We start from the raw sequence: 19,049 nt of genomic DNA on the forward strand, positions 1-19,049 counted from the left end.
TCATGATTGCTCTATCTATCCCCATCCATCCTGTTTGGTGCCCTGTGCATCCACTTCACTCTTGTTAATAATTCCTACAGACATCAATGATCTAACACAACTTATACGAATTCATTTACATAATAAAAAAGGATTAAACCTTTTGGAAACCTTGAAATGGGACCACCCTTGTTTGCACACTGCAAGACTCCAGATTTGTCTTGGGTGGATAAATATGCTGAGACAACCAAGTTATTGTATAAATGTAAGCTAATGAATTTTGTATGAGTAACATCCTTGAAAACAGATTTCTTTAAAAAAAGATACTTTAGTTTAGTGTTAGGAGCACAGGACTGAGTCAGGACACCAGAGTCTTTGATTTTGCCATTGATTTGCGCCAAGAGCTTGGGTAAGATCTCCATATAAGTGCGAAGTATTATTATTATTTATTACAGTAGAACCTCAGAATTATGAATATCAGAGTTACGAACTGACCAGTCAACCACACACCTCATTAGGAACCAGAAGTATACAATCAGGCAGTAGCAGAGACAAAACAAAAACAAAAAAGCAAATACAGTACTGTACTATGTTAAATGTAAACTATTAAAAAAAATAAAGCATTTTTCTTCTGCATAGTAAAGTTTCAAAGCTGTATTAAGTCAATGTTCACCTGTAAACTTTTGAAAGAACAACCATAACATTTTGTTCAGAGTTACAAACATTTCAGAGTTACAAACAACGTCCATTCCCAAGGTGTTCATAACTCTGAGGTTCTATTGTAATTAGAAATAATTCAAGCAGGGACATCATAAATAAAATGCAATAATTTTGAAAACATGAAAGAATTTATCAAGGATTCCAAATCCTTCTTGCGGAGCAAATGTCTCAGTCCTAGTGATATTCTGAAAGTCATTAAAAAGATGTCGTAGCCTTATCAACGGACTGAAGATCTCTCTCCACTATTGAAAATAACGATGATGTAACACCCAAACTCTTAAATCTTGGTGATGGGATCAAACGAATACCATTTAAAGAAATTGTCAGACGGGGGTGGAGATAGCTGTCAACAAACATTTACACCAACTAATCAAAACTTTTATTTTCTTCATATTTGGGTTCAAATAATTATATGAAGGTTGCTTTTTAAGATTGTTTAATATAGACCTTCTATATATTTCATACCTGGATTCTAAACTACACTACAAATGTAATTATCAGTAATATACAGCTTTTCATTATGCTTCAGTTATATATTCTTTGGACATCACTTTTTGAATGACTGCATTTAACAGTTTTAGAAGAGAGGCAATATTTCCATATCTATTGAAATGGACTTTCTGAAAAAGCCTATACCTGATCAGAAGCATGTTAGTGAGGATTCTGTCTATACTAACAGATTTATTTGGGCATAAGCTTTCGTGGGTAAAAAACCCCACTTCTTCAGATGCATGAAGTGAAAATTATAGATACAGGCATAAATATACTGGCGCATGAAGAAAAGGGAGTTCTTACAAGTGGAGAACTAGTGTTGACAAGGCCAATTCAGTCAGGGGTCAGACAGCCCCCCCACCTGAAGCAAACAGCCCCCCGACCTGAAGCAAATGTTCACCAGCAACTAAACACCACACTGCAGAAACCCTAACCCAGGAACCAATCCCTGTAAGAAACCCCTGGCCTACTCTATCCCCATATCTACTCTAGCAACACCATCAGAGGACCCAACCATATCAGCCACACCATCAGGGGCTTATTCACCTGCACATCTACCAATGTAATATATGCCTTCATGTGCCAGCAATGCCCTTCTGCCATGTACATTGGCCAAACTTGACAGTCCCTACGTAAAAGAATAAATGGACACAAATCAGACATCAGGAATGGTAACATACAAAAGCCATCAGGAGAACACTTCAATCTCCCTGGACATTCAATAACCGATTTAAAAGTAGCCATTCCTTCAACAAAAAATACTTCAAAAATAGACTTCAAAGAGAAACTGCAGAGCTACAATTCATTTGCAAACTTAACACCATTAATTTGGGCTTGAATAGGGACTGGGAGTGGCTGGCTCACTACAAAAGCAATTTTCCCTCTCTTGGTATTAACACCTCCTCATCAATTATTGGGAGTGGACCACATCCACCCTGACTGAATTGCCCTTGTCAACACTGGTTCTCCACTTGTAAGATAACTCCCTTTTCTTCATGTGCCAGTATATATATTTATGCCTGTATCTGTAATTTTCATTCCATGCATCTGAAGAAGTGGGGGTTTTTACCCATGAAAGCTTATGCCCAAATAAATCTGTTAGTCTTTAAGGTGCCACTGGATTCCTTGTTGTTTTTGTGGATACAGACTAACATGGCTACCTCTTTGATATCTGTCTATACTATTGTTGAACCTATGCTAGCCATGACCAGATTTGTCCCAGTGTGGTACATGATAACCCTACACACTATTCTGGGTAGCCTGCAGTATGATTTTATAAAATCTCAACTGAGTCAGAATGGGATAGAATACTATTCCAGCACTCCTCTGGCAGCCCTATAGGCGCCTGCGTAATTTAACATTCCTTGCGTTTAAAAATTAAGGCCAACTTTTTAAAAAGTGCCTACTAATTTTGGGTGCCTTAGTTGCCGAGTGCCCAACTTGAAAATCTTTTGGCCTAATTTGCAGAGGTACTGAGCATCCACAACTCCAACTGATGTGGCTGAGGGCTGTGTACACCCAGCACCTCTCAAAAATCAAGTTCTCTTAAACTGAGCAGCCAAGAGCAGGGACTGAAATGAGAGTTACAGCTGAGTTAACAATCAAAACTTCCATTCTTCAGGAAATTCTGATATTTTGAAATTTTGTTTCCATCCCGAATAGGGATAAAAAGTCAATATATTTACATTTTTCTCAAGGCAGAAAGTTCCAAATCAACTTTTTTAAATGTTGAAACATAATGACATTCCTGAAGCAAAGTGTTTTGTTGAGGTTTGTTGAACCAAAGCAAAAAGTTTCTTTTCAACATTAAAATTCACTTAAATGGAAAAATACTAACCTACTCTTATTTAAGTCTCTATGTGTGTATTCTTTAGGGCATATGTCTCTCTTAGAGGATGACCCTTCCGTGACTTTCCCACATACCCACTTTGAAATTAAAGCAGTTCCTTCTGGGCAGCTATCCAGCACTGTAAGCAGGAAGCCTACACCTGTGTATTAAACCTGAATTAACATGTTCCTGTTTTATCTAATCCTGCATCTGTAACGTGTGAGTTTTTCTGCTAACAGCAAGACACATCTTTGAGGGGGGGAATGGCCTAAGCATCTAGCCTTTTTGATTGCAAAGAAAACATTTCAAATGCAGTGTTGGCTTTCTGAATCTGCTGTCAGATAGGCTAAAACAACAGCTCTAAAAAGAACTGCCCCCATTCACTTCCATAAGCTGTTAGCTCTGAAGACTAATAACTGAACATCCCCAGGGGCACCACTTCGGTTGGGGGGCTTCTCCCTCCCTCCCCCCGAGTTTCATACAGGAAGTTTGCTCATGGCACACATCCTACCCCCAGATGAAGCTCTTAACTGCAGCACAGCCTGAGTGTGGAATGTGAGTTCTGCAGAGGAGAGGCACTGCTCCCAGCTTATGCCCCTGGGGCAGGGAGTCAGTATTGTGTTTCTAAACAGAGGCAGGATGATTAAGATAAGAAAGAGATGGTAATTAAAATAAGGATCTGGATGTCCTTAGATGAGCCTGGAAAACAGGAATCCCTCTGTGGGGGTGGGCGGGGGATTGAAGTCAGAATGTAGGGGACTCAGAACAAGTACGGCCAAGGTTACATTCAGAAAAGAGGGAGATGTGAAAGGGATAAGTGAAAAGAAAGAGCCAAAACCAAAGGAAGGGATAGCATGTAGCCCATCTCTGTTGCATCTGACTGCCTCACTATGTTTAATCTATTTCTCCTCACAGCCCTCAGTGAGGTAGAGCAGTGCTGTTATCCCCATTGTACAAATGGGGCATTGAGGCAGAGCGAGACTAAGGGCTGGATTTTGAAAGGTATTCAGGCACTAGTGAGATTTTTCAAAAGCGCTTAGAAGGTTAGGTGCTTTGTAAACTCCACTAGCTGCATCTTTGGGTGCCTAAAAACCTTTGAAACTCTGTCCTTAAGGCACTGGCCTGAGGCAATACAGGAAGTCCCTGGGGGGGGGGGGGGGGGGGGGAGTACAACCCAGGTGTCTGAAGGCTATCTCACTGCTGCATGTGGCAAAAAAGGAGAAGTCTGATAGATGGAGCAAAACCAGTTCTCTGAGACACCAGCAAATGGTCCCAGGAGATTGGGAAGGAGGTTGTGATTGACAGCATGAAAAGCAGCACAGAGGTCGGGAAGGATAAAGAGAGAGAATGAGAGTCAGATGAGAGATCACTTCACTCCCAAGGGGTGGCAGGTTCTACCTCATACTGGGTTATAGAGCAATGGCTGCTGTGCAATTTTACATTGTAACTGAAAACCATTTTGTTTTGTCTTTTTTTTCTGAGTTTGAAAATAGGAAGGAATGAGATGAGTATCAGTTGTGTTTATGCCTCAAATTCTTAAGAGTTTCAGCTGTATCCAGGCCAATTTCAGAACAAAGAAAAATTGCATCCACAGAGTCCATAAAGTTGACTATTATTATCATCATGATTTGTATTATTCACTGGGCACTCTCTCTATGCTCAACACTGTTCAAAATATGCCAGAAAACGTAGTCCCTGAGCCAATGCATATAAAATGTGTAGCCCTGGATAAGACGGCTCAAATATTTAAGTATGAAGTATATAGTTATTGAGGGATAGCTCAGTAGTTTGAGCATTGGCCTGCTAAACCCAGGGTTGTGAGTTCAATCCTTGTGGGGGCCATTTAGGGAACTGAGATTAAAAAAAAACAAAGTCTGGGGATTTGTCCTGCTTTAAACAGGGGGTTAGACTAGATCTCCTGAGGTCCCTTCCAACCCTGATATTCTATGCATGGAAGTGCTGATGGCAACAGAAGTTTTACTTGACTAAAGACTGGAAGATTTGATCCTCCAACCCTTTTTCAAGAGCTCCTATGCCTCTTTCTTTTTCTTTCCTGCTTGCAGTGACCCTGATATACCTCAGAAGACTCAATTTTTTTTCTCAACTTTAAAATGTGGAATTTTCTTGGTGTTTGGTTTTAAATAGTATCCTGTGAGAACTGCAACTCTCAATCACTATAGTGTTGTGTTTAAGAGCCTTCTGGAAAGTAACTAGCCTTTAAACACAAGTGGGCAGTGTTGCCAACTCTCATGATTTTGTCATGAGTCTCATGATAATTAGTTTTCCTTAAAGCCTCAGCTCTTGAAGTCAAGTGGATATGTGATGATTTCAGCCTTCATTCTTAAAAAAACAAAACAAAAACAAAAAACAAAAAGAACAGTTTCTAGTCCTTGTGGCTACGGCAAAAAGCTTCAAAATGTGACCCCAGTGCACCCTAAAGGCTCAAAAAGTAGAAGGCAAATAAAAATAATGCCAAGTCTCTTATTTTTACATAATCTCATGATTTTTGGTAAGCCTGACTCAAGATTTTTGAACATTTTGGGTTGGCAATACTGTGAAAGTGACTTGAAAGTCAGTTTCTAGTCTCTTATTTGTAGTATGGCAACAGCCCTAGAGCCCCAGGTAGGTGCAGTATAAACTCATGGGGCTTTGCCTTGGTAGGATGTTTGCAAAAGTTAAATGATCTCTTCCAAGCTTGGTGAACTGCAAAAAGTAAGTAGCCTAAATGATAGAAAGTAATCTGGATTTTTCTACAATTGTTATATTCAAAAGCAGGAATATAGGTTTAAAATTTTAACCCTAACTAGTGTCCCTTAAGTAACTTGACACAAGATGTTAGAACATGCTAGTATTAGAGCTGAATGGGTCTAATATTTATTTAAATGTTCTCTCTTTATATAGGAATTAGACACCGTGCTCCTGTCAGCAATGTTTAAGGTCCTCCCCCCCCCCGATAATAAAACTAGAGTTTTCAGGTGTATAAGTAGCCCCTGGAATCATGGTTAAAGTTGCCCTCCCTACCAAAATCTGAATCGGACCCCCTGAACGTCCCAGGTTTCAGGGACCTGGTTATGAACCATGAAAATTCAAGAGGAAAAAACCCTAATGTTTGTACACAAAATGAAGTTGGTATGCTTCTACAGAGGCTTTCCTTACATCATGATCTTATATCTTAATAAGTTAAAAGTAAGATGGCATCTAACCACATTTTATCATTCATGCCAGTAAAAAAAAAAAAGTCTAATATTAGGTGGATATTTCCAAAAAGATTTAAAAACAAACCAAACAAACAAAGTTGCTACATTTCTGACTAACAGCATTTCATAACATTAACAGCAACTTTCACCTCTCTCTCTCTGCTCCTCTCCCTCTACAAAGATTGGTTCTTACACACCAAACATAACAAAGGTGTATCTCCTATGTAAATCACTAAGCTGAGTCAGTATTTCCAGCAGTAGTAATAAGTGGTAGTACCATCACTTGTGGTAGCACCGGGCTTTACAGATGTTCTCACTTGAAATGCTGCTAACTTCAGCTGTCAACCCAAATGAATGCTGAACAGAGAAATGGGTAGTGCACTAGGGGCTGCAAAGGACACATGTACTACATGGCCATCTGATATTTTTTTTTAAACTTAGCCTAAGATTTGGGATAGAAGAAACACACAAAGGCAAATTAACATTTTTCCCCAGCAACTAACTTAGGGATAAATTGAGTTTTCTCCTCAATAGGTGAAGTGTTTTCCCCAGACAGTGGAACCAGCCTAGTTCCCATGCAAAAAGGAGAATTGGATGCTGGAGTGGGGTGTGACAAAGACATGCCAAGATATGCCCAGGCATGTCCTGGAAGTATATTACATCTGTGTCCAACCATCTCCTTGATATTTCACCACAGAGGGTCACGTATAGTCTCTATCAAAAGCTAAAAACGTAGCTGAGCATCATGGTAAGTATGGGTTTCCTGAACTGGGGGAGGTAGAACTTGTCACTTGAAGTGGTGTTGGTCTCAGACCTGACTCACTCAACACTGAAAACAGCTCACATCTGTCAATTCAGCCAGCACTGTGTTTACAGTCCCAAGCAGTTGCAGACTTGAGTGCTGACAAACACAAATGTCAAGGACTGTATAAGAGAAAGGAAGAGTGCCCAAGTGTCATCCATTATGAAGGCAACAGTCTGCCAGCAGGAGTGTCTCATGAAAAGTGCATCCCAGCTCTCTGGACTGGACAAGTGCTGTAAGGACTAACCTTTGGGTGAAAAATACCTTATTAGACAGTGAAGTAAGTTGTTAATAAGCATAGCCTCTAGATTGCCTTTTATATTTGTCTTATATCTGCAACCTGGTGTTTCCAATCCTTTTACTTGCTTTTATTTAATCTTTAATTCAAGCTTAGTTGAATAAACTTCAATTTGGTTTTACTATAGACACCTCTAAGGAGAGCATTGCTCTGAGGTGATGGTGGTAAATTGGGGCACACGGCTCCTACAGAGGCTGTGGATTGAGTAAATTGCAGGTGTAGAAAAGACAAGGGATTCAGCACTCAGATTCCTATATTCTAAGGCCAGAGCCTGTGATCATCTAGTCTAACCTCCTACATAACACACTATACACTTGAGTGGAACACAGTAGGGTGTGTAAATTGCTGGCCTACAGAGGGGAAGAGCCCATCAGTGCCCACATTCACCAAGGCCTGAGCCATACAGAAAACATGAAGCGTAAGATGCAGGATGCAACTGCATATCAAAGTTGTATGCATACTGCCCCTCCCTACACTGCCAAGATAACCTGAAGGGATGGTCAGAAGGCTGAGGCAACAGGCATCGTTCTGCCTTAGAAGATACAGATGTTCACCCTGACTATATCTTACAGGAAGCAAAAGTTTACAAGTAAAGACAGACTACAAAAATTAGGTTTTAGTGTTACACCCCCCCCCCCACAAAAAATTAGATAAGTTCATATCCAGCTTCCTTTTAATCCAAACCACTGAAATTTGAAGGAATCCGAATAGTAGGTTCCTATTATAGATTCATAGATTCTAGGACGGGAAGGGACCTCAAGAGGTCATAGAGTCCAGTCCCCTGCCTGCATGGCAGGACCAAATACTGTCTAGACCATCCCTGATAGACATTTATCTAACCTACTCTTAAATATCTCCAGAGATGGAGATTCCACAACCTCCCTAGGCAATTTGTTCCAGTGTTTAACCACCCTGACAGTTAGGAACTTTTTCCTAATGTCCAACCTAGACCTCCCTTGCTGCAGTTTAAACCCATTGCTTCTGGTTCTATCCTTAGAGGCTAAGGTGAACAAGTTTTCTCCCTCCTCCTTATGACACCCTTTTAAATACCTGAAAACTGCTATCATGTCCCCTCTCAGTCTTCTCTTTTCCCAACTAAACAAACCCATGACTTCTCATGTCTTGCTCACAACACACCTGTTAATACATCCCAGAATCATGTTTGCCCATCTCTAGTTAGAAACTACTTGTTCCTAAAGAAACCTAACTGACATTATTATTTAAAAACTTTGAACATATCATATTGTTACAATCTTCAAATGCTTCATCTGGTTTTACTATGTTCTTTTTCTTTATAAAACATTTAGCTATGATAGATAGAGTCAATCTATAAAATCAAACCCAGCATTTGAAATACAATTCTCACATCTACTGATTCTCCCATTTGTAATTTTAAGGGATGATGTTACCAAGTTTTCTTCGCCCACTGTCCAACTTCTTTGCAAGCACTCTTGTTAATACAAAGCAGAGGTCACCAACTAGTAGTTGGCAATCGACTGCTCAATCCTGGAGCCTCTGACACTTGATCGCGATCTCTGGCCACTAGAAGTCTGGTGGTGCAGCAGGGCTAAGGTAGGCTCCCTGCCTGCCCTGGCCCCATGCCACTCCAGGAAGCGACCAATGTGTCTCTGAGGCGGAGGAGTCTCCACGCGCTGCGCCTGCCTGCAAATACTGCCCCCGCAGCTCCCATTGGCCAGGAACGGGGAACTGCAGCCAATGGGAGTTGCAGGGGCAGTGCCTGAAGAGAGGGGCAGTGCGTAGTCACATGCCCCCCCTCCAGGGGCCACAGGCAGGGCCGGCCTTAGCAAGAACAGGGCCCAATTCCTGGGGATGGGGCTTGCTGCTGGCAAGCCCCGCCCCCCGTGGTCGCGGGGTTTGGGTCTGGGCCGGAGCGGCCGGGGGTGCTCAGCCGGCACTGCTCGGCCAGGGCTGGGCCAGAGTCGCTCGGCCAGGGACAGGGACGGCGCCCCGGGGCCCGAGCCAGAGCCGCCAGGGCTGGAGCCGCTCGGGCCAGGGGTGCTCAGCTGGGGCCGGAGTCACAGGGCGGGGCCGGGGGTGCTCGGGTGGAACCAGGGCCGGGCTGGGCTGGAGCCAGAGCCGCTCGGCCGGGGCCCGAGGGTGCTCGGCCGGCGCCAGGGCTGGTGCCCTGGGGCCCAAGCCGCTCGGGCCGGGGCTGGGAGTGCTTGGCTGGGGCCCGACTGGGCTGCGCCACGCCTCCCCGGAGCCCTCCTCGCACCCCCCCCCCCAGCTTACCTGCTGCTGCCCGCCTGCCCCTGCTTCTTTTCAGAATTCCCACAAATATCTGATTCGCGGGAAGCAGGGGAGGAACAGGAGGGCAGAGCGTTCAGGGGAGGGGAGGATGAGGAGGTGAGCTGGGGGCGGGGTAGACAGCTGCGGGGCCCTCTTAGGCGCAGGGCCCGATTGAGCCGAATTGGCCTAAAGCCGGCCCTGGCCACAGGGGTATGATAGCAGTTTCCAGGAGCAGCATGGGGCCAGGGCAGGCACAGAGCCTGCCTTAGCCCCGCTGTGCTGCTGACCAGGAGCCACCTGAGGTAAGTGCCAGCCAGAGCCCGCACCTCTCCTGCGCCCCAACCCCCTCCCAGAGCCAGCACCCTGAACCCCCTCCTGCACCCCAACTCCCTGCCCCAGCCCTGAGCCCCCTCCTGGAGCCAACACCTCATACCCCCTCCTGCACCTCAACACTCTGTCCCAGCTGGGAGCCCCCCTCCTGCACCCAAACTCCCTCCCAGAGCTTGCACCCCTCACCCCCTCCTTCACCCCAATCCCCTGTCCCAGCCTGGTGAAAGTGAGTGAGGGTGGGGGAGAATGAGCTACAGAGGGAGGGGGGGATGGAGTGAGCAGGGCAGGGCCTCAAGGAAGGGACAGGGTAATTTGGGTTGCACTTAAAATTCAAAAAGTGATCTTGTGCGTGAAAAGATTAGAGACCACTGCTATAAAGGCTTGTAAAGACAGCCTGTATTTTAGTCCTCCAACACTTATATCTGAACAATCATATTACTATGAACCTTACGAGATAAGATTAGGTGTGGTTTAATTTTGTACTTTGTATGTTATACTGAAAATGTTATTTTGTATTAATATCTAAAGATCAGTCAAATGAAAAAAATAAGAGTCACCTTGTTACCACCTGCCTCCAGCATGAGGGAATCTTGCCTGTACTAGCTGAGTGTTAACTCCATAACAGGAGCAGCCTGTGACCCATTCAAATCACTCTCCTCTGGGCGATACCAGTCCTGTCTGTGCATTGCAGATTGACAACAGATGTAACCCAGCTTCCAAATCCCTTTAATGTGTCTTCTTGTAGCACCCAACCCCTGGTCACTGGATATACATTGGAAATACCCACATACTGTGTTCCCAAAGGAACAGTGTGTCTCAGTTTGCCCGTTTCACCATAAACCGCTGTCAGGGCCAGCCTTTGGGGTGGGCTATACGGGCCCCAGCCCATAGCGGCCCACCAAGAGGGCATCATGCGCAGGGTTTGGATTCCCACCTGACCTTCTGCCGAGAGGTAGGGTGACCAGATGAGAGGAAGAAAATATCGGGACACGGGGCGGACTGCGGGTGGAGCAAAAAAACAAAAAACAAAAACAAAAACTACCACAACACCTGACTTAAAAATCGGGACAGTCCCGATTTTATCAGGACGTCTGGTCACCCTACCGAGAGGCCAGCTGGGCTGATGGAGGCAGTAGGACAGACAGGAGAGTAGCAGCGTGGGGCAGGGAGAGAGACAACTAGCCATCGGAGCCAGGTGACTCCTCCACCGTGCTCCACGTATGCAACCAATGCTGTTCGTGTCCCCTAGCCCGCCCTCCCTTCATCCCTGGAGTCACGCCTGGCTACTCCACACTGGGAGTGTCCTCCTGTCTGCTCTATGGAGGGAGCCAGGAGGCTTATGGTGGGGTGTCCCTCTCCTCCCACCCATGTACCTGATTTCCACTAAGCTGGGGTTACAGCACAGGGGGAAATGTGTGTGTGCAGCTGCCTCTCTGGCTGCGAGAGCTGCTAGTGTCTGAATAAACCTAGTTCAGGCTCCTGACCCTGAATACTTTCTTAAGGAGACAGCACACTCACTCAGGCACAGACACACTCCCCTCAACACGCACACACACCCCTTCACAGTCCCCCCAACACACACCAGGGCTCCCTGCAGCCAGGTCACTTCCCCACCTGGGCTGTGCTGAGGCATCAGCAGCTGCTGCTCTCCTGCCCTCCCCTTACACAGCCCTTAGGGAAAGTGACCTGGCTGCAGGAAGCCCTGACATTGCTCCTTACTCCCTCCCCCCCCCCCAACCCCCTAGAGCTGCACGGGGGGCAGAGGAGCAGCAGTCCAGTGGGGGAGCAAGCAACAATGCCAGCTGCTTTGTGCATCCAGGTCAGTTTCCCAATGTGGGTGCAGGAGGGGGATGAAATGGTTAGAGGCACAGGAGGCACAGTGCAGGGGTTAGGGGCTCAGGAGGGAGGTGCAGGGGGTAGGAGTGAAGGGGTACAGGGATTGGGGCATAGGAGGGGAGTGCAGGGGTTGGGGTGCAGAAGGGGGCAGAGGTTGAGAGTGAAAGGGTGTAGGGATTCAGGGTACAGCAGGGGGAGCAGGCATTGGGGCAAAGGGGGCACAGTGCAGGGGTTAGGGGGGGAAGACAGGGTGGAGAGCCTGGGGAGCCCATGGAGGACCAGGGGCAATGGGGGTTCCACACCCATGGAGGCCAGGGGCACCAAAATGCAAGTTCACCCAGGGTGCCATTTTCCCTAAGGCCGGCTCCGAGCTCCTGTATTATGCACAGCACTGGAGTTCAATTATAAAACAAAAAGAAATTCATTTAAGACAGAATAGAGATTCAAATAAAAGCCAGCGAGAGAGATGGGAACAAATGATTACATATAAAACAACCACATGCATTCTAAAGTCTAAATTTCACTCACAAGTTATCCTCCCATCTAAAAGGGTTTCTCACCCAAACTTCTCTTCACTGTTTTCAACCAAGCCTGGTTGAGATCCCTTTTTCCAGATGCAGATTTGCTGTCCTTTACTCCCTAGGAGAAAGATGCCAGGGTGTCTTTGCACCCCTAAATATACAAGAACAGACCTCTGATGTTCACCTCAAGATCGGGTTCCCCTCCGTTTACCTCTTCCTATTAATTTCACACTCAGGTCTCATCAGCTCTTTGTTAGCATTTTACTTAGAATGCTAATAGACTTCTATCAGAGAGAGAAGCTGCATGAGGTAATAACTTTTATTGGACCAATTTCTTTTGGTGAGAGAGACTTTTCAAAGCACACAGAGTTTTTCTTCAGGTCTGAGAAATATGGTCTCTCCCCAAGAAGTTGGTGCAATAAAAGAGATATTACCTCACCTACCTGTCTCTAATATCCTGGAACCCAGGTGGCGACAACTACACTGCATACAATAAACTCCTACTGTATGACATACAATGCACTATCACCCCCCTTAGAGATAAGTGTCTCCCATTCCCTGTCTGGAAGAGTTTGTCTCAAGACTAGGTACCTTTGAGTGACTGGTTTTTAATGACAGACAGAATGTGTAAGAAGAATGTGTGGAGTTGTGTGTTTTTATTTTTATATAAGAATGTGTGAGGAGTTGTGTGTGTGTGTGTGTGTGTGTATATATTATATAAAAAATAAAAACACAACTCCTCACACATTCTCCAGAGACATCTCACAATGGTTATTATGTCTAATGTGACACAGGCTTTCAACAGAGACGTTACATAACATTCTTTTGGTGAACCCAGGAGACACCTCTATACCCCAGCAACCTCTGCGAGTTGCCATCCCGTGGTTCTTCAGTCACACATGCAATCAGCACACTTTGTACAAATGCCTGAGTTGTCAAGCATAAGTATATATTTGTGAGGACACCTGACAACAGGCTTCCGGAGACTGGTGTGAAACAACAACTGAATGCACATATACTGAGGGGGTCTATTGGATTGGAAAAACTGTAATACAAAGAACAGATACTGCTAACTGCTCAACAGAATAATAAATACACTCCAAAGTATGTCCAGAATTTTCTTATCTAAATCAAATACAGAACCCAACCTACGCAACATGGCTTCCTCTCATTAAAACAGACTTTCACCAAACAGAATGTAGAAGCAGCATTAGTCTTTCCAGCTAAGCTTTGACTTATGATAGATGTGCAGGAGTGCAGATATTTTAAAAAAGGACAACACAAATTTTTCCCCTAGTACCCTGTGCCATGCAACTGTGGAGGAAAAGGCTGGAGGAATGGGGAATCCAGTTATTTCTTCTCTTTTTTAAAGAAAGCATTTTCACAACCAGAACCAAAACTGCAGAATTCCGTTTAGTGCACTTAACTGGAAACAGTCACACTTTCTTCCTTTAAAAATATACAAAGCATACTGGTACAGTGTTCACCTTGTGAAATTTGAAATAGGTTGGGAGAAGTGAAGACCTTGGGCCCAATTCTATCCCTCTTATAATGAGTACTACCTTGTTTTCAATTAGGCTAATTGCAGAGTAAGCATCTACTCAACATGAGTAAGAATGGCAGAACTGCAGCCTTTATAAGGAGATATGGGAAGTCTCTAACCTGAGGCTTTTTTAATTTTTACACACACATTTAACTCAGTCAGGTTCATACAATAAGCAAAAGATCTGCTCTTCTGAAGTATACTTATAAGTCATCCCTGACAGGGATGGCTCAACTGTATCCAGAGAGGGGTTATACAGTAAAGTTATTGTAACCCAACCTTCAAATTGGTGGCAGTTTTATAACAAGGGGTTCTTGCCAGCCCTCAAGATTCCCCTTCACCACCTCAATTAAAGATATTCTGAGATATTAACCATGAAAGTTTATAGAAAACTGAAACTAAGGTGACTTTAAAGGCAAAGTCTAAGGAGGAAGAGATCTGAGTTGTGTATAGCTGGACTTAGAGGGGAAAAAAGTTATTTTCCTAGACCACCACATATATCCCTATGGCATCTTGCCAGAATATTAACAGATTTATTATCTGATGTAAACAAACAGTTAAGCTCCACTCTGTAAGAAAGAAAAGATAGGATGAATTCTGAAAAAGGATCTCTATACAGTGGATCTTTTAAAAATCAAGTAATTCCCCCCCCCCCCACACACACACACACAGGACAGCTTCACTATAGGCCAAATCCTAAGGTTCTGTTTACTCAGTTTGGTAGGATTTGACCCTAAAAACACCCATTGACTTTTGTCTGTAGCGCTGCTGCTATTATCTAGGAAGCTTTCCTGCTTCTGGACTGAGTAAGCAACCTCAGGATTTGATCCTATATACAGAATATATCAGAACTTGCATACAAAAATTCACCGGTAATAGTCATGGTTTCTGTCCTTCACTATAAACAGTTTCACTTTAATCTGGTTCCTCTGTATGAATAACTTTTGTAAGTACACTGCATGAAGTAAGTGTCCAATATTGCAACAGACCTATGGTCTGTCACCCCCCACACCCGGGCAGAGGATATAACCAGACACAATGTCGTGGGAAAATACAGCTGCAATGAGCTTCAGACAAATAAAACTTAATGTCACTTACTATGGAAGAACTTGTGGCAATTAGTTTGAAAGATGTAGCTATACAGATTGATTTTAAGGGTCTGTTTCTATTAGCTTATTACAAAAATTAAAAAGAAAAAGAAAATATTTTCAAAATTAAATGGATCCTTTTGAATAGCATCTTATGTACACCTGTGATATGGAACATGTACACATTTTGGATACTTTTCCATTAAATTGCTCACAAAGCACTTTATAAACCATCTAGATATTTACATCAATATTTCCACCTCTCTATATTTATATCTGTATCTTACCCTAACTCACCTGTCTTTCAGCACTTAGCTAGAAGTACCATTTGCCACACATGGTTAAAACTTTCCTGCCTTGAATTCCCCTAGCAAGAAGAACTGCACAGTTATGCTGATCACAGAACCGAGATTTTGATGTGGTTTTATTTTATTTCTACCTAACCTGCCTATATGTACCTGCAATGGCAAAGAAATAAAATGGGTGGGAGATCAGCCGCGGGTGTCAACGGCCCCATCAGCGTGAATTCTCACGGGGCCTGTTTCAGGTCTCCCCCATCACCGTGGTGCCTAGGCTCCCCCTGAAGCAACCCTGAGCTCTCCGCTGGCGCGCAGTACCTCGTTGTGGTGCAGGTGGTGCTGTCCCGGCAGCGCCGCCCCCTGCTCCTGCGCGGCTCCCAGCGTCTGCAGCAGGTGGGTGAGCTGGGCGGCCGAGAGGCTGCGGTTCTCCCCGAACAGGCTCAGCACGTCCTCGGCGAAGCCCCCCGCTGCCGCGGGACCGCCCCGCGCACCCGCGGCCAGCGGACTGAACGCCGCGACAGCTGCCAGCACTAGGGCCGCCACCCGGGGCATCTCGGCGCACAGAGCTGTTCGCCGCTGGCTCCGCGCCGCTTCCCACGCGCTCTGTCCCGGCTCTGCTCCCGCAGCTTCCCCACGCTCGCCAACACCCTCGCGGCGTCTCTCTCAGGCCCGGCGGGAGGCGGGTAGGGGCCGGCTGCAGCCTCCGCGCTTCGGGAAGGAAGAAGCGATGCGGCAGCCCAACAACGCCTCGGCGCGCCTGATGAGAGAGCACAAGAGACGGGGCGATAAGGCAGCGCGGAGCCCAGGGCAGCCTGCGCGTAGTTCCCCGCGGGCACCCCCCGTGCGGTGTCTTTCGCCCCAAGGAGCCAGACCCGGGCGAGGCTCCGCTGCGAGCCCAGCAGGAGCACGCGGCGTCCTGGAATGGCCAGCGCGCTCAGCGGGAAGCCGCTTCCCCCCAAAACTGCTCCGAGGAGGAATATTTTAGCCTCCTTAAAAACTCGCTCCCCATTCACGTCCCCCCCCCCCCGTGTCTTGCCTTCCCTCTGTCACACACAGTGTGACACCGTCCTCACCTGCCCTCTGCCTCCTTTACAGCCCTGCCTCTGCCCAGATAAAGGCTAGAGGAGGGGCACGTGTTGCAATTCCACCACCCCGCACGGGTACGTCGTCCGGCCCTTGCACTGGCTCCGGGGTTAAAGATCGGTCGTGCAGCTTAGTAGCTTTGGCCTTTTGCTTCCTCCAGCCAGAGAGCTGCCGACGTGAGCTGGGTTAGACAATAACTCCTGTTCCCTGTGTAGCCGCCCCGCATACTACCTAGCAACATGTGGCTGAACTTTAGCCTCGGTTGGGAAATAACTGATTTATCGGTCAGGCTTGGCAGGCAAGGAGAAGTGGAGCTAGTTCTCCCACCCGAGACCAAAAAACTCCCTCCCCTTCGCTCCTCAGAGGTGCGTCTCTCTCCCACACGACCGACTGTGTCGCTTTCCAGCTAGGGTTGAAGTTAGAGATAAAAGAGGGAACACCACAGCTGATAAAGCCAATGGAATGTTGAGGGATGATTGTGCAGGGCATGAATTCTGTGCGAATGCTCCGTACACAGAGTGCCAGCTGCCTTGCATTAGCCCTACCGAAAAATTCTCCCCTTCTAATATGTTGTTAATGTATTAATATCTATCAGCGCTTCACAGCTGGTTTTTAATTCGAGGGAATTCCTTGCCCTTCAATTACTCTTGCTTTAAGTAGTAATTTATTTATTAATGGAGCTGTGAAGCTCATGACAAAAACCAGTATTATTGTAAGGTGCTATCCTCACACTATAGCAAAGGGCTCGATTGTGTCAGAACCACTCATCCCATAAAAGGGGTCTGATTGTTATGCCACCACAGGAACACTCCAAGGAAAAATATGACTCAAGAAGCCATAGGGAATGCAGGGAGCCACAACTCCTTTGATTCCCCCTACCTTGCTCCAGAGTAGTGGTTCTCAACCAGGGGTACGGGTATCCCTTGGGGTACACAGAGGTCTCCCAGAGGGTACATCAACTCATCTAAATATTTGCCTAGTTTTACAACAGGTTACATAAAAAGCACCAGCAAAGTCAGTACAAACTAAAATGTCATACAGACACTGACTTGTTTATACTGCTCTATATATTATACACTGAAATGTAAATACAATATTTATATTCAATTGATTTATTTTATAATTATATGGTAAAAATGAGAAGGTAAGCAATTTTTCATTAATAGTGTGCTGTGACACTTTTGTGTTTTTATGTCTCATTTTGTAAACAAGTAGTTTTTAAGTGAGGTGAGATTTGGGAGTATGCAAGACAAATCAGACTCCTGAAAGGGGTACAGTAGTCTGGAAAGATTGAAAGCCACTGCTCCGGAGGATAATAATTTGCAACTTGGCTCTGCTAAGAGAAATTACTACACCTCTTCCTCCTCCCCACTTCATACTGACTCAGCTCTGCTGGCTGGCATGTTGTGGGTTCCGAACTGCCTCTTTTCCCTGTTCCACCCTCCGTCCACTCCCCACATACCTGTCTTGAGGTCTGAGGAGGCGGGACGAGGGAAGGAAGCCATTTCCCAGCAGATTTTTCTTAAGTAACACAGCACTGTAAATTAGGGTTTGTCTGCTCATGGAGTTACTGCACGATAACGCCATGTGTGGTCACTCTTATTTTGGAATAAAAGTGTCTTGTTCCTATTTAGCTTAACCTATGTGGCATCCCTAGGGTGATCAGACAGCAAGTGTGAAAAAAGGGGACGGGGGTGGGGGGGTAATAAGAGCCTATGTAAGAAAAAGACCCAAAAATCAGGACTGTCCCTATAAAAAGCTTATGCCCAAATAAATCTGTTAGTCTTTAAGGTGCCACCAGACTCCTTGTTGTTTTTGTGTTCCTATAAAATCGGGACATCTGGTCACCCTAGGCATCCCCCATTTTCAAGCAGGAGAGAGTCGTTCAATGTTGATAGCACTTGAGTCTGCTGACACAGCTTTCCAGATATAGTCTCTCCACTACAAAGTACATGTCATGTTCCTGCCACAACATGGGTGATTTAATCCACAATGATGGGTGCAATTACAAATAGTGTTCACAAAACCAAATGGAAATCATAATTGGACAAATATATTCCCCCAAACTGTCACATTCATTATTTAGATCAGAGGTGTTTAAAAAAAAAAAAACCTCTTAAGGATATAAACTCTCATGCTTCAGGACATCCACCAACCACTAAGTGCCTCAGGTTAGGAAGAAATTTCTCCTATAAGTAAGTTAGTCTATAATTGTGTATTATGAGGTTTCTTGCACATTCCTTTAAATCATTTGGTATTTATCACAATCAGAGGCAGAATACGGGTCTAGATGGTTCACTGGTCTGATCTGGTATGACAATTCCTGTGTGGCAATAAAACCTGTTGTTGTCAGATGCTACCAGTGTGGTGCTCTGTTTTCTCCTGTTGATATCACTCGGCTGCGTGCGTATGTTCCCTCTGTGTGCTGTCCCAGCTCTGCAGAACCCCCAATAACCACAGAGTCTAGTAAGATGCAAAGTCACGTCAACCAGGTTTATTACGATCTCGGACACAATTGCAGTTCCTCATAGATTACTTAGTCTACCGGGCATACTATGAGAAAGTGCCTCTTGGCAAGGACCCGGCTCAGTGGCGGGACTTTCCACTGCCCCTGTGGCCGGACAAAGACACCACCCCAGGGATACATTCTTATACACAGGTACGAACAAGTTACACATCACTCCTGACGTATTGAGGTGCAACCCCTCTACGTAGCAAGGTACAACCCCTCTACGTAGTAAGGTGCCGCCTCTCACCTTGTACATGTTGGTTCGATCAAAACA

The 19,049-nt window shown here is 45.3% G+C and overlaps 1 protein-coding gene across 4 annotated transcripts in view; it reads right to left on the reverse strand.

Moving 5' to 3' along the window:
• SLC39A8 (solute carrier family 39 member 8) overlaps nt 1-16,559 on the reverse strand; it is a 41,441-nt gene extending 24,882 nt beyond the window's left edge. The window contains exons 1-2 of one of the 4 annotated variants that reach the window (XR_008445029.1): nt 16,257-16,559; nt 15,502-15,940 (exon numbers count right to left, since the gene is read on the reverse strand). Coding sequence is in view for 1 of the 4 variants with exons in the window: in XM_054029175.1 (XP_053885150.1) it covers nt 15,502-15,735 (234 nt within the window). In the remaining 3 variants the exon portion in view is untranslated. The remainder of the gene's footprint in view (nt 1-15,501; nt 15,941-16,256) is intronic. The other 3 variants (XR_008445031.1, XR_008445030.1, XM_054029175.1) reach the window with 3 other exon arrangements.
• Between the last annotated feature and the right edge of the window lie 2,490 nt (nt 16,560-19,049).

Source organism: Malaclemys terrapin, chromosome 5 (genome assembly GCF_027887155.1).
Source record: "Malaclemys terrapin pileata isolate rMalTer1 chromosome 5, rMalTer1.hap1, whole genome shotgun sequence".
Lineage (NCBI taxonomy): Eukaryota > Metazoa > Chordata > Testudines > Emydidae > Malaclemys > Malaclemys terrapin.